Source organism: Gobio gobio (genome assembly GCF_949357685.1).
Source record: "Gobio gobio genome assembly, chromosome: 8".
In the NCBI taxonomy this organism is placed as follows: Eukaryota; Metazoa; Chordata; class Actinopteri; order Cypriniformes; family Gobionidae; genus Gobio; species Gobio gobio.
The window spans coordinates 51,790,846-51,803,907 of record NC_137114.1 but is presented as its reverse complement, the minus strand read 5'-3'; the positions used below and the strand labels follow the sequence as shown (position 1 = coordinate 51,803,907).

The 13,062-nt window shown below is 38.2% G+C and overlaps 1 protein-coding gene across 2 annotated transcripts in view; it reads left to right on the top strand.

Annotated features, from left to right (window-relative positions):
• Positions 1-12,047, top strand: part of gria4a (glutamate receptor, ionotropic, AMPA 4a) — a 205,340-nt gene extending 193,293 nt beyond the window's left edge. For both annotated transcript variants that reach the window (XM_079822838.1, XM_079822837.1), the window contains exons 15-16: positions 4,478-4,615; positions 10,854-12,047. In XM_079822838.1, the coding sequence (XP_079678964.1) occupies positions 4,478-4,615; positions 10,854-11,018 (303 nt within the window). In that variant the 3' untranslated portion in view covers positions 11,019-12,047. The remainder of the gene's footprint in view (positions 1-4,477; positions 4,616-10,853) is intronic.
• Positions 12,048-13,062: the final 1,015 nt, after the last annotated feature.

Genomic DNA, 13,062 nt, shown 5'->3' with positions numbered 1-13,062 from the left:
TAAAAGCTCCTTGTTTATTTGGCGGAAACAAGCGTCCATATAGAGGGAAATCGTATGGAAACACAAATATATTTCCATACTCTGTTTTCTTTATTCCCATACTTTTCCGGACCTGCAAATTACTCGAATCAAATTCCACACTTTTCCAAACTGCGTAGGAACCCTGCGTACACAATGACATCCTAATAGAGTTCCATGTTATTTTTTTTAGACTGCAGCTCTGTTACAGTCAAACGGATGAGTTCATTCAGACGGACAGATAATTAGAGAGAATACGACACCATTAGCAGGACCACAGCGGGCAGTTTTCCTCTCATAACATTCACTTATTCACTCTATCAGTCGGCAGAAACACATCACGGCTGTAGGACATTTCACACGGCTATTACGTGTCATTTTAGAGACAGCCAGATGATATCAGAAATATGTTGAAAATTGTTTTATATTGTCATATATTGAATATTCATCTGTGTTTTCAATGCATTTTATAGAAGTATAAGTTGATCTAATCAACAAAAAGACTAAAACCACCAAAACCATAGCTCATATTTAGGATCCGAATGACTGGATTTCATTCTGTCTATAGACGGTTTCATCGGACGCACGCGCGTTGCCACGGTTACGCGCCTGGCCCGAAGTTAACTTCCGGTCTGTGTTTGTTTATCGGTCTGGCAAGGGGATAGTATGGGGCATTACTCAGTAGAAACACATTTTTGACGTACTATTCTTGGATAACATGATATAAATATTAACGATCAAGCAGAGAGAATTTGACACCAGCGCAAAAACGGTGCGCGACTCACCAAAAAGCCTTAAATGCTTCATAAATATCCAGTCATACGAGAGCAGCGTCTAATGTAACTTCGACTGTATGTCTAATGTAATTTACTTATTATTTATTTTGCTTGTTATCAGAAATAATCTACTCTAGAGGTGATTATTCTGGCTGCGTTTACACTCGGCATTAACAGGCGATCACCGTGATCATCAGCCAATCAGGACACGGCGAATTTACATGTTTTCACATCAAGTGGTCGCCATCTGGATAACTGATCGGATTTATGTTTCCCGCACAATATTTAAATGTGCCTTTATCAGGGAGTGCAAAACAACTTTCGCCTTGTCCTCTCTATTAATGGCAATAGAGCACAGGATTTTTTGTGATGCATTCATATACAATCAATCTCAAATAGAGTACTTTATCTACAAGTTAACTTTCCCAACATTAATCTAATTATCGAGGGCGAGATTAAGATAAAAAAAGATTTGAGTAAAATCAATGAAATATATTTTTGTTCAATAATATTTTTTCTTTTCTTTTTTGGTGTTTTGAGATAATTTTATTATTATGATTAATATTTATGCAATAAATATGACCCATTTTTTTCCCATTGAATATAATAAAAAAATTAAATATACATATTATTATTATTATTATTTTAATTAAAGCTGTATTTCATTTTGGAGTCAAGCCTAGGCCTCATGAAAGCAAATTTTTTAATGAGATCGGTGCCATCCGGTGGACACATTGAGCATTTTTATCACGCAATAGCACATTTTTACCACTATAGTGGATCTTGCGTTTTATAATTTTTTTTTTTAAATTGTAGCTTCATCGAAATGGTCTGAAACTTGGTGACTTTATTGGTACTTGGTATATGAACACCCCAAAAAATTGGGGACAGGATTTGAAAAGTCTAAGTGGTCGTAAAAAATAATAGTCACACTCAGGACCTTCGGGTCAAAAATGACCCCCATAGGAAATGAATGGGAATTTTTTTTTTTGTGCATACAATCTAGAAATCAGCCAGGATGCAGAAAAAAAGGACTCAACAGTGAAGGGGTGAATCTCTAAAACATCAAGAGTGCAAAACAGACAAAAGAACTCACACACACACACTTAGGCTGTGTCCACACTGCAGGGCTTAATGCTCAATTCCGATTTTTTTTAAAAATGCGATTTTTTTGCAAGGCCGTTCACATTTCCAATTAAATGCGACCTTTTGTGATCTCCTGTGTGAACGTGAAATGACCCAGAAGTGACCCGCATGCGCAGAAGAGTACTCAACGGTCAACGACGTCACTTGTTGTTTACGGAAGTAGCCAAATATGGGTGTCAGCATTGGAGTTCGTTTAGCTTTATTAAAGTTATTTTCGCAACTGAGCCAGCACCATTACAACCTTCTCATGTTAAGAAGAAAATTAAAAAAGAGGAGGAGAGCAAGGTTTTTGGCCATGGCGTTTTGTGGAGCAGTGGTAGCAACGTCGGTACAGAGAAACGTGTGTGTGCGGAGTCGCAGCCAGGAGTGGTGGGATACTGATGTGAGTGGCTTTACTGATACCGAATTCGTCAGTAACTTCAGAATGACCAGATCCACCTTCAATTATGTTTGCGAGCGCCTTCAACTAACTTTGTCACGGGAAGAGACACGTCTGCGGCGGCCCATAACAGTGCAGAAACGCGTTGGAGTTGGAGTGTATTGGCTAGCAACAGGTGCGTACTTCTTCTTTTATTGGCGGTTAGCAACTATTTCTTGTGCATTACCGCCACCACTGGACTGGAGTAAGGAACGGGAGTTACAATGATGACGTTTGTCGCGTATCAACGACGTGCGGGTCGGATACATGTGACCTGGCAGTTCAGACTGAAGACGCATTTCAAAAGATCGGATATGTATCGGATTTGGACCACATACCCAAGTGGCCTGGGTCGCATTTGAAAAGATCGGATCTGTGTCGTTCAGACTGTCATGAAAAGATCAGATACAGGTCGCATCAGGGCAAAAAAATCGGAATTGGGTCGTTTCAGCCTGCAGTGTGAACGCAGCCTTATACACACAAAAACACACGCACACACAAATAAATGCATGCCATTCCAAAAGCTAATTGTGTTTTTGTGTGTGTGTGTGTGTGTGTGTGTGTGTGTGTGTGTGTGTGTGTGTGTGTGTGTGTGTGTGTGTGAGTTTTTTTGTCTGTTTTGCACTCTTGATGTTTTAGAGATTCACCCCTTCACTGTTGAGTATTTTTTTCTGCATCCTGGCTGATTTCTAGATTGTATGCGCAAAAAAACTCTATTTTCATATTTTTGCCAATTTCCCATTCATTTCCTATGGGGGTCATTTTTGGGTCCTGAGTGTGACTACTTTTTTTTACGACCACTTAGCCTTTTCAAATCCTGTCCCCAATTTTTTGGGTGTTTATATACCAAGTACCAATAAAGTCACCAAGTTTCGGACCATTCCGATGAAGCTACGATTTTAAATTTTTTAAATTATAAAACGCTTCGGGTCATTTTTGACCCGAAGAACCCCAGAGGGTTAAGGGTGGCGTTTCCCCCCCCTCTATATTGCAGACAGAAATGGGAGATTATTTATAATAAACATGCTGAAACAATAAAAACATGTAAAGATAAGATAATGCTGCACAATTAAAATGAAAGACGGTAGCGCATAAGAAAGATAACGCAGCCTCTGTTGTTATTGATTCTTTGCGGACGTCTACCGGAAGTTAAAGGGTTAGTTCACCCAAAAATGAAAATTCTATCATTAATTACTGACCCTCATGTCATTCGACACCCGTCAGACCTCCATTCATCTTCAGAACAGAAATTAAGATATTTTAGTGTAAAGCTGATGCCTCTGAAAGGCCTCCATTGGCTCAATGTCACGGTTCACTCTCAAGACCCTTAAAAGACACTAAAGACGTCGTTACAAAGTCCATCTCACTACAGTGGCTCTACAATAACTTTATGAATCGGCGACAATAGTTTTTGTGCGCAAAAAAACCCTAAATAACGACTTATATAGTGATGGCGATTTCAAAGCAAAGCATCATGAAGCTTCGAAGCGCTATGAATCACTGAGCCGAATCATGATTCGGATCGCGTGTCAAACTGCTGAAATTTGGCGATTCAAACCGCTGAATCGACTCACTGATTCATAACGCTTCAAAGCTTCATGAGGCCGTGTTTTGAAATCGTCATCACTATATAAGTCATTATTTAGGGTTTTTTTGCGCACAAAAACTATTGTCGCCGATTCATAAAGTTATTGTAGAGCCGCTGTAGTGAGATGGACTTTGTAACGACGTCTTTAGTGTCTTTTAAGGGTCTTGAGAGTGTAAAGTGACATTGAGCCAATGGAGGCCTTTCAGAGCCATCAGATTTACACTAAAATATCTTCATTTGTGTCTGAAGATGAACGGAGGTCTGACGGGTGTCCAACGACATGAGGGTAAGTCATTAATGACAGAATTTTCATTTTTGGGTGAACTAACCCTTTAAGTTTGGGCCACAAAAGCGCGCATGCGCAGCAATGTTTGTTTATGTTGTTGCCGTTGAAACCGTCTATATGATGTTAAATGAATGGCAGCAGTAATTAAAGCCATGACTCTTAAATGAAGTGTAACTGAATGTGTTTTGAGTGTCCGTCTCGCCACTTCTTGCATCCCTAACACCGTGTTTTCTCCCGGCTTCCAGGACAAGAGCTCGCAGGCGCTCAGCCTGAGCAACGTGGCGGGAGTTTTCTACATCCTGGTGGGCGGCCTGGGTCTGGCCATGCTGGTGGCCCTGGTCGAGTTTTGCTATAAGTCCCGCGCCGAGGCCAAGAAACTGAAGGTGGAATCGGCCGAACTGAATTTTAGCCCCGCTCCCAGCCCGGCGCACAGTGTGCAGAACTTAGCCACTTATAGAGAGGGATACAACGTGTACGGCTCTGACGCAGTAAAGATATAGGGGTAGGACAGACAGACAGACAGACAGACAGACAGTCTGCTTGCGGTCGCAGGGCTTCGGCCTGACCCTCGTCTGTCTATAGCTGCAGCAGACGCCCGCTAATGTTGTGACGGCTTCCCATCCTTCAGTTTACAAACTTTCCTTTACTTACGTTCCTCCTTTGAGAAGAGATCCTTTCATTTCTGTCGCTTGTCGTTCCTCTGTTTGTTTCTCGTATGGCATTTGCCTTGACTAGAACATGTTGGGATTGCACTGGTTTGGTCTTCCTGGCTGCAGTTGCTGGTGTTTGCACTGTTGGCTTTCTGTTTCAGACACCTGCATTAAAACAAAAGCCACACACACACACACACACACATGGACAAACCTGCCATATTAGGGATCTCTCAAATGACTACCAAACCAAATGTCTTGGTTCACTTTAAACACTTTATAAAGGAATGCTGCTTATTTACTTCCTATCCAGAGATTATCCGATTGACCAGCAGTTCTCAACTGGACAAAAGCAAGTAATAAAACACAACTAGCCCACACAATCAACTTTTAAAAAGCTCAACGTGCAATTTTTTACGTTTAACCCTTGCATTATGCTTGCAAAGAAATGGACTAATTGGATTCAATAATCACGCTATTAATAAAATCAGATAAACCTTCAACCTAAAATGGGGTATGCGTTATATGCAGAGCATTGGGGCGCAGAACAGAAAAAGGGAAGATTAGAAGCTATCGTTTTTATCACTGCAAGTCACTAATGAATCATCATTTAATGTTGCCAGAATCATATAATCATACACTGTTTGCTCGTTGGCCAGAGGAGAACTGGCAGCCCGACTGAGTCTGGTTTCTCCCAAGGGTTTTTTTTCTCCATTCTGTCGCCTGATGGGGTTTTGGTTCCTTGCCACCGTCGCCTCTGTTGCCTTTGGCTTTGGCTCGCTCAGTTGCGGACACTAAATATTCAACTATATTCAATTATCATAAAGTCATAATTAAGAGATCAAATGTGGAAAATATGATTTTAAACGTCATGATAGTGAGATAAAAAGTCGAAAATATGATTTTAAACGTCATGATCGTGAGATAAAAAGTCAAAAATATGATTTTAAAAGTTCTCATTAGATAAAAAGTCAAAATATGATTTTAAAAGTCCTCATTATTAGATAAAAAGTCAAAAATATGATTTTAAAAGTCCACATTACTAGATAAAAAATCTAAAATATGATTTTAAAAGTTCTCATTATTAGATAAAAAGTCAAAATATGATTTTAAAAGTCCTCATTATTAGATAAAAAGTCAAAATATGATTTTAAAAGTTCTCATTATTAGATACAAAGTCAAAAATATGATTTTAAAAGTTCTCATTATTAGATAAAAAGTCAAAATATGATTTTAAAAGTTCTCATTATTAGATAAAAAGTCAAAAATATGATTTTAAAAGTTCTCATTATTAGATAAAAAGTCAAAAATATTATTTTAAAAGTCCTCATTATTAGATAAAAAGTCAAAAATATGATTTTAAAAGTCCTCATTAATAGATACAAAGTCAAAAATATTATTTTAAAAGTCCTCATTATTAGATAAAAAGTCAAAAATATGATTTTAAAAGTCCTCATTAATAGATAAAAAGTCAAAAATATTATTTTAAAAGTTCTCATTAGATTAAAAAGTCAAAAATATGATTTTAAAAGTCCTCATTAATAGATAAAAAGTCAAAAATACGACATGCTAAGTCATTTGAAATCAGGACTTTTAAAGTCAAAATTATGACTTAAAAATCTAAATTATGATTAAAAATCCAAATTATGAGATAAAAAGCTGAAATTAGATTTAAAAAAGTCTAAATTATGACCAAAACACACACTAAGACGTTTAAGAGATGAAATCATGCTTGGAATTTATTTTTAATGCGCTTTTACTTTTTTTATTCACACTTATAATAATAATATATATTATTTTTATATATATACATTTTGAAATCAGTTTTTACAACAGAAATGAATCAATCAAAAACATACTTTAGCTTTTCATCTAAAACTGAATTCATGTCCTATCATCTGTGTGTGAAAGAGCTGGAGAAATAAAGGGGACTGGACTTGAACATTGTTGCCTGAGAGGGCAAAGTGATTCATGTCAATATCAGTTCATTTCCAAATGCGCTCAACAAATGTGATCCTGGACCACAAAACCAGTCATAAGGGTACATTTTTTTGACATTGAGATTTATTAATCATCTGAAAGTTGAATGAATAAGCTTTCATTGATGTGTGGTTTGTTAGGATAGGACAATATTTGAAAATCTGGAATCTGAGGGTGCAAAAAAATCTAAATATTGAGAAAATTGTCTTTAAAGTTGTACAAATGACGTCCCTAGCAAGGCATATTACTACTACTAATACATTTTTTATATATTTACAGTTGGACATTTACTCAATATCTTCATGGAACATTCGACAGAAACTGTGGAAATCATTCGAAATGCAAGCTGCCTTAAATTTCCTAAATCTTCACTAAAGTTTATAATTGGACGTGACGAAATCTTGGGTGCGCCTCAATTAGTTCCCTACTCTATGACTCTATTTCCAACATCATTACTGGTATTTATGATCTTTCTGACAATGTTATTTAAAGTACATTATGATAAATACTTTGTCTGTTACACATACATGCAACATTTCAGCCGTAAATAAATCCTAAATGTTGGCTAGATTGTGTTCATTACCTGTCTAACGATGTATGTTTATGCTGAAATATAATAAAACAATAGTATCTATTTTTAAAAACACATATCGCGTGCCGTTATCGGTCTTTATGCTATAGTTTCGCACTTCAGAACCTCTGTTAAGAGAACATAGTGAGCATCGATGCATCCTGGGTTTTGCAGTGCATTGTGGGACTTTTTAGGGAGTGGACGTTTCAGTGCACTGGAAGGATTGAACGATTGAGACAGTCCTCAAAATGGCCGACCCCCTGATCAGTGCCAGAACTAGGGAGCTGATTGAGACGCACCCCTTGTAAATTTAGACATTCAAACACAAGAAGACACGCAAGAGAATGAACCCTTAAGCGACCATATGGACATTTTGGTCTTTTTCAGTCACATTTTTTTGTTAATTTTGCCTGCCAAATTTTGGCACAGGTGTGTATTTTTAATGGAATTTTACTATTTCACCCCCATTTTCTTTTTTAAAAAATTCTATTTTGCTCTAGGTACACAAAATAGTTCCTCTCAGGACCTTTTGGACAAAAATTGAAACCCATTTTAATCCCAAGGTAATTTAACTATAAAATCATGCAATCTCTGTCAATAGGCTTTCATTCAATTTTAAATTTGTACTATTTTTTTACCAGATGGTGCCATTTTCTCGGGTTTGGCTTATAAAGCAAATACTCAATTTATTCCTGTTTTCTGCTTCTGCATATTATAAAGCCATCGGGATACATTATAATTGTGTGGGTGTGTTGGTATGAATGTCAGAGTGTGGTTTGTATCTATGTGTGTAATAAAAAACATGGTGAGTGTGTTTTTAATATTTGAGTGAGAAAAACTACTGCAAATCACAAACCCTGTGCACCAGAGGAGCTTTGCTGGCATCTAATGGGGAACATTTGCTACTGCGCCCAAACTAAATCTTATTAAAAGCTCATTTTTAGAGATATCAACCTCAAATTTGGAACACAACTTGTTTAGATGTATGGCTTTGATTTTCTAGCAGTTTTAGAGTTCAACATGTTTCATAAAATACATATTTTATATAGATAATGTTCATAAATCATTTTCATAAACTTAAACCTCTATAACTTGTTTTTGGTTTCACTTTTTTTTTTACTTCAACACTAATCTGGCAAGGGTCTTCTTTAAAATAAGACCAAACTTAAGTCTTAAAATTTTTGTCCTATGTAAAAAAATGTAATTGACGCACAAGGGTTAAATTCGGTCACGCGCTGTTTTCATCTCAGCACCGAATTGAATTCTTTCGCAACTTCTTGCGCTTGAACGCCACCATTTTCCCAAAATTGTAGTCTTGGCGAACATTCATGTAAACACAGACGGTTTTAAGCAAACGTAAGTAGAAAGAAATAGGGTAATTTTGACTATTTGCAAAGACCCGCCCCCTATAGTTACTGTTGCTATGTCCCACAAGCCATTGCCTCAAATCATGTTCTCACACAGTGAAAAACACAATGCGGAGTAAAGGGGACACTGATAACGTGCCGATACTGGACAGAGCAGGTTACTTTTATTATAAAACAAAGTCCCAACTTTGTAGTTTTGTCATTTTTAAAAGAAATACAAACAATAAATACCGTTTTGTGGCTCTCTGTCGTGATAGATCGCTGTAGTGTGCCTCAGCCTAAAGCTGCTCGAGAACCGAACATCTCTTCCTTCTGGTTAATTTATAGCTTCAAATAAACATGAATAAACATCAGAAGGAATGTTGTTTCAACCGCGAAAAGACGTCCGTACGCACTGTTTTTAAAGTTCAAGTCCACCGACGTTACGAACTCTCCAGACTGCTTTGTTCGACAAAATGGCGGACTCGGCGGATTATGATTGGACAGATCACCTGTCAATCAAACGATCCGTGTATTAGTTCTTAACGTGACAGCAAAATGTTAATCAAACGACTAAAAGGACAGAGGGAAAACCCCTCACTGCTCTTCAACAAGGATTTAATTTATAGGGTGAAGACTATGCAATGTTATTTTACATCTGATTATTCAATTGCTGTACCTGAATACTGTTAGACCTGTAAAATCTTTGTTCTATTGACATGATGTGTGCTATTGCTTGTAATTCTTATATTATTCGTTTAATTTTCTTTAATAATGTTTGAACTTTACAGTTAGGCTAGTAGTTTTGCTCAAGTATCAAAAATCAAAAAAAAATTGGTGGCATATTCATTTGAATAAAATATAAAATGGGCATTTTTTTGGGGGGTGGGGGTGATGATGATCATCAACACTGATCTTCCATACCCCTCAGCAAATGTGCAGTTGCGCCCCTGCCTTCAACATGCGAACATGACTTTTTAAAACTGTAAACAACACATTTTTTTTCTCACAAAACTACATTTTATAAACAGTATTATAGCATTTTTTAACTTTTGAAAAACATGAAAAGCACTTGTTGTGTGCTTTCCAGAAGCTCATACAGCAAAAGCATTGGACCTAAAAAAAAAAGCAAGTTCATGGGTTCACATCGGAATAAACATGAATGAAACGATACAAATGTATGCCATCAACTCAGTGTACATTTCTTTGGATAAAAGTATCTAATAAATGCATGTAAAATTTGACAAATTAATGAAAATATAATTATTTCAAAATGATTATTTCCCCAAGAATTTCGTTCACTGCGTTCGGTTTCTTTATGCTTTATAAAAATAACAAAATTGGTCCAACGCAATGTTCAAGACATGGTTGACACAACAAAATACATCAAAAACCATGAAACACGCGGGTCAAATTGACCCACAAACAATCTTAACCATAATATACACCATTTACAACACATCAGAGTTTGGAAACTTGGCATGCATGGTCGTAATCCTAAAAGAGAAGTCACAAAATATAAATTTCAAACATAATATAAGGGTTAAACTATTCTGGTACTGTTAAGTCAGTTGAGATCTGCTGCTGTAGACACAATGGGTTATTTGGTACGAGTAGGGCATTATAGATCAAACGGCTGTCGGTTTAATGATGTTCGGTCGCGTTTCACTTTCTTTTGTTGTTAGCGACATCAGCAAACCAATCTATAATGCTGTACTGATACCGAATAACGTCCCACGGGCTTCACATCAGACTGACCTCTTACGAAACACTAGCAGTATGAACATATAAAGTGTTATGGGACACTGTACAATTCAACCCCTGTAGAATTAGCGGGAACACGAGCGAAGGGCTGCATGCTTGCGTTAGAAATGCAGATGTCTAGCCATGTTGTACATTTTGAGATGTTTTCTGTATTTGTGTGTGGCGGCCTTGAGCTTTTCTCCGTTCTGTCGCTGTGAATGTGTCGAGTGGTTCCGTCTGTGATGTCACTGTGTCATTTGCATATTGTTTCCCCTCCCCCAGAGAGTTCCACGTGTTCTGACTCCGCCTCTCGTCCCGCCCCCTTCTCTAGCTCACCTTCTCGGAAGCCATGAGAAACAAGGCCCGCTTGTCAATCACGGGCAGCCTGGGGGAAAATGGGCGTGTCCTGACGCCAGACTGCCCTAAGGCCGTGCGCTCTGGCCCCTCCTTCCGACATGGCCCCGCCCTCGCTGTGGTGTCCTCCGACCTCCCATAGAAACCAAAAACTCACCTTGTGCCTTAAACCATCTTACCCCTCTACCGAAGTTCAGACTCACGGGAGAAGCACGTCGTCGTCGTCGATGGCTCGTGCGAACGAGGACCTGGGAAAGAAACACACGACAACAATTCGCACTCTTTCAGCCCTCGGAAAAGACGTCAAAAATTGTAACCGAGTTGGGACGGCATGACATACGGACGTTTTTTTGACATTGTCGCGCATCAAGGAATCCATGATGCCTTATCCTGAAGCCTAACTTTGGGGACAAACATCATCGCATAAGAGCCGAAGAATCACGTAGAAGACCAGTAAACTGTAAATGTAAAGACATTAGCTGCGCTTCTGTGTTTAGCCGTCCGACATCAGCAAATCTGCATTAGACGTATTAACTCACCCGAGCGCCAAACGACATATTTACGACATGGTCCACAATCACTAGCTGTATTTACTAAACCCTATGTAGATATTCTCTCAGGAGCCACAAAGGGGGACGACGTTCAACATCTTTTATCATCATCTCCACGGGATTTCCACTGGGAGCCGCTTGCTTTTTGGACTGAAATGTAAATAGACCAGTAGTAAAAGCTGAACACGATTCTTTTATAAAGCATCTTAGGTGATAATTCATTGCAATAATGACTATAGGGAGACCTGACTTGTAATTAAGAAATCTTTTATAAACACACAGTATTATATATACAGAAACGAATCTATATCACAGAGGGACATCTGAACTAAAGCAGCTCGGTTTGTGCGTGAGACCATGGCATCTGTTCTGTTAACAGTTGTTTTGATAACCGATGTAACGCAGTGTGTACGTGTCTTTGTCCTTAATGAATGTCCACGCATCTCACATGTCGCACAAACACACACACACACACACACACACGAGTGTATGTGAACGCCGCACCGCATCGCACACCGGGATCGTACCTGATTCTCACCTTTGGTGTTTGGATTTGTTTTTGCGTTCTTTTGATTTTCTCTTTGTACCCACCAATTCAAATAAAACTGGAACATTTATACAATAAACAAACATCTTTTTCCGTTCATTAAATAAGTAAATGTGCATGCAAAATGACCAAGAGGTGTATACATTTCATATACAGAGTCCAGCACTCTGTAAAGTCTCCTCCAGCACATCCCAAAGACTTTCAATGAGACGAGATTCTTCATGCTCCCTCGCAACCGTTCTCTCACAATCTGAGCCTGATGAATCTTGACATGATGAATATGGCCATGATGTGTCTTCCTACATGGTTGTTTAAGAAAAGCTACACTGTAAAAAATTATAGGATCAGTAAGTTATGACAACATGTTTTTAACTTTAAAGGGTTAGTTCACCCAAAAATGAAAATTCTGTCATTAATGACTTCCCCTCATGTCGTTCGACACCCGTCAGACCTCCGTTCATCTTCAGACACAAATTAAGATATTTTAGTGTAAATCTGATGCTCTGAAAGGCCTCCATTGGCTCAATGGCACGGTTCACTCTCAAGACCCTTAAAAGGCACTAAAGACGTCGTTACAAAGTCCATCTCACTACAGCGGCTCTACAATAACTTTATGAATCGGCGACAATAGTTTTTGTGCGCAAAAAAAACCCCAAAATAACGACTTATATGGTGATGACGATTTCAAAACACGGCATCATGAAGCTTCGAAGCGTTATGAATCAGTGAGTCGATTCATGATTCGGATCGTGTGTCAAACTGCTGAAATTTGGCGATTCAAACCACTGAATCGACTCACTGATTCATAACGCTTCGAAGCTTCATGAGGCCGTGTTTTGAAATCGTCATCACTATATAAGTCGTTATTTATGTTTTTTTTGCGCACAAAAACTATTCTCGCCGATTCATAAAGTTATTGTAGAACCACTGTAGTGAGATGGACTTTGTAACGACGTCTTTAGTAGCTTTTAAGGGTCTTGAGAGTGTAAAGTGTGCCATTGAGCCAATGGAGGACTTTCAGAGGCATCAGATTTACACTAAAATATCTTCATTTGTGTCTGAAGATGAACGGAGGTCTGACGGGTGTC